This window comes from Drosophila obscura, unplaced genomic scaffold, assembly GCF_018151105.1.
Source record: "Drosophila obscura isolate BZ-5 IFL unplaced genomic scaffold, ASM1815110v1 contig_30, whole genome shotgun sequence".
Lineage (NCBI taxonomy): Eukaryota > Metazoa > Arthropoda > Insecta > Diptera > Drosophilidae > Drosophila > Drosophila obscura.
In genome coordinates, this window is record NW_024542818.1 from 2071091 (window position 1) to 2073852 (window position 2762).

A 2762-nucleotide genomic window follows, 5' to 3' on the forward strand; every position below is an offset into this window, starting at 1 on the left:
ACTGCTGCTGTTTGGAATTATGATAGGAGGGCAAAATAAGACAAGCAAATGGCGAGAAAATTGTAATTCTGTCTCTCTCCCTGCTCGCAGAGCCCAGCCAGCCAGCCAGCCACGTTCCTTGCACAATTTTCCATTACCATTCCCCACCATTCTCGAGAGTTGGTTTTTCTTTATTCTTTTTATTAGTTGTACTTTATTGAATTCGCCGATTGAATGAATTGCTCAATGAGCTGCTGCCCCACCACCAACTGTGCCCTCCCATGCCCACCCACCAATCATTGCGTCGTGTGGATGATGAGCAGCAAATTGATGGTAGGAATTGGTGTGTGGGAAGGAGAGGGGGCCAATGGCCTCTCCTCTGAAGTGTGAAATGTCTTGGCAATGATGCGAAAGAGGGTCCCTTGCGAACGGAAGGAAAAGCTTTCTGGCCAACCAACTGATGGCAAAATGATGACATTTAGTTGAGATACTAAGAGCAGAGAACAGCACACTAAACTTAGTTGGGGCTTAAGTGGGGTTGGGGTTTTTCTAAAAAGATTGGTGAAAGAATGGCTCTAAAGGAGGGTGTTCCGCTTTAATCCAAAACTAATTGGTGGAAGAATGATGATGGGTATTACCTGCTGTTTGGTTGTCCTTTAGGGTTCTTTGGATTCAAGAGTCTTCTCATTTAGAGAATGATAGTGGATAGTGGAATTTGTATGGAATTTAGGAAGCATTTAGGACCCAAAAGTGTCTAGAAATGGGATCTAAATGGGAGTTTCTTGTTATTTGTGAACGAATTTCCCATTCTCTTTTATCTCGAATTTCTTTGGGATTTTCTACTGTTTTGCTGATTATTCAGGTATCAGGTATATCACTCTGTATCTTAAATTGGACATTTTCCATAACTGTGTAGCTTTATTTCCAATCAATATCAAAGGCCTACAACCCACCACTCATCCATCCTACGCTTCCCAATCCGAATCTGAATCTAACTGGCAGCCATCGCCCACAGAAGAGCTAGGACATTGCACATCCGCAAATTGAACGCCAGCCAGGAAGACCGTCTGCTCGGATTCCGTAATCTCCAGTTCCACTTCGCCGTACAGCCGACGGGAGCCAAAATTCTGCAGCTGCACTGCTCGATTGATCATCGTACGGAGTCGTATATTCTCCTGTTCCTGGCACATCCGTAGACGCTGTAATTCCTGGCTCTCGTTCCCCGAGCGGCATTTCTTTTGCTTCAACTCATTCGAGCGGTCCTTCAGCTCCTGAATGATGCCATTCTGACAATTGATTTCTTTGATTAACGATAGATATTCCTTATAGAGGGATTGCTCTTCCTCGTTGTCCTCGTCGTTTAAGTCCAGGTGCTCGAAGGGATCTTCTTCGTCATCCTGCTCTTCTTCTTCGCCCTCTTCTGCATCATTTTCTGCTGTCCCTTCTGCTGCTTCCTCCTTTGAGGCACCTTCTTCCACTGCAATATCGGTGGTTTCTCCCTCTTGTCCCTCAGTTTTTAGTGCGTCTGTTTCTTTTTTATCAGGAGTATCTGCATCTTCGTTCTCGTTTTCGGAAAGGGGTGCTGCGTTTTCTACATTCGCCATTTGATTGGAATTTAATTTAGATTTTATTTATATTTTTTTTGTAGAATTTACATGGTTTGAAAATAATATTAAATTTGAAAATTTTGAAGTAAAAAAAAAGTCTGGAAATACTTTGTTCTATCAACATTGTATGCCCGCCTCCCATAAAAGCCATCGTTACTTCAAGAATCCATCCACTGGAATGTCATCCACAGGGGGTGCATGGTGCTGCATGCAACCCATAAAAATATGACGCCATAAAAGTCACCACACAACTTGCCGCAGCATCGTTAGCCGGGGGTGGTGCATGCAGCAGCCGCTGCAGTGCCGTGCACTGCTGTCATCAAATGCGATATGACTTTACGGACTTACAGGTTGTTATCGGTTATATAAACCGCTTAACTACCGATAGAAAACCAACCGAGAACGAACCCCAAACCGCGACTGCACTTCATGCCAAATTAAACTGCATTTTCACTCTCTTTTTCTCAATGATTAATACGATGCGGAGCAGCAGCAGCAGCAGCAGAGTTATGTGTGCCCTGAAGCGTAATCCTCCGCTGGGATTCAGTCACCAGAAATCACAGTGCCAATAAAAGCATGAACATAGCAGTGAGCGGTGGGAAGGTGGGGTTAGAGAGCAGAAAGCTGTCACGGCAAAGCACAGAGGTAGAAGAAGGCTGTCATGGTAAAAAAAAAAAGGATGAGGAGGGAGTAGGAGCCAGCAATGAAGGACGTTCAGTGGATAGTCAGTGGGTGTTGACAGCAGCAACAGCTGCAATAAAACATAAAAATTCATGACGGAAAAAGAAAGATTCGTAATAAATAAAAAACGAAAAAAAAGGGAAACGGAAATGCGTGCATTAAGGGATAGAGAAAATGGCAGTGAGGAGGAAAAAGAGGTTAAATAAAGTGAATATACTCGTAAAGAGATTTGTACATATCTAAGAAAAACTTTTAGTAAAGATTTAAGTGGAAAAGATGCAAAAATATAAATTAAATAAAATCGAAATTTACGTTTGAAAGAAGATTTTTGTAAACGAAATAAATGCCAGTGCATATTATTTATAGAAATACTAGTTCATTTCGCCCTTGTGTTATGTGGGTGTTTCATAGTAAATCCTATTTAATCCTCCCGAACTGCGGGAATAGAGAAATGATTTCATTCTGGGAACCAGAATCAGTTCTTATTTCGTGGAA

The 2762-nt window shown here is 42.4% G+C and overlaps 1 protein-coding gene across 1 annotated transcript; it reads right to left on the reverse strand.

The window, feature by feature from the left end:
* Positions 1-239: 239 nt before the first annotated feature.
* LOC111068773 (acidic leucine-rich nuclear phosphoprotein 32 family member B) lies at positions 240-1657 on the reverse strand. The gene has a single exon (XM_022358486.2). It carries the CDS (start codon positions 1581-1583, stop codon positions 945-947), a length of 639 nt encoding a protein of 212 aa, XP_022214178.2. The 5' UTR covers positions 1584-1657; the 3' UTR covers positions 240-944.
* Between the last annotated feature and the right edge of the window lie 1105 nt (positions 1658-2762).

Bases quoted from the DNA above. Each gene is read 5' to 3' on its own strand.
- LOC111068773 (XM_022358486.2), bottom strand. From the start codon at position 1,583: ATGGCGAATGTAGAAAACGCAGCACCCCTTTCCGAAAACGAGAACGAA.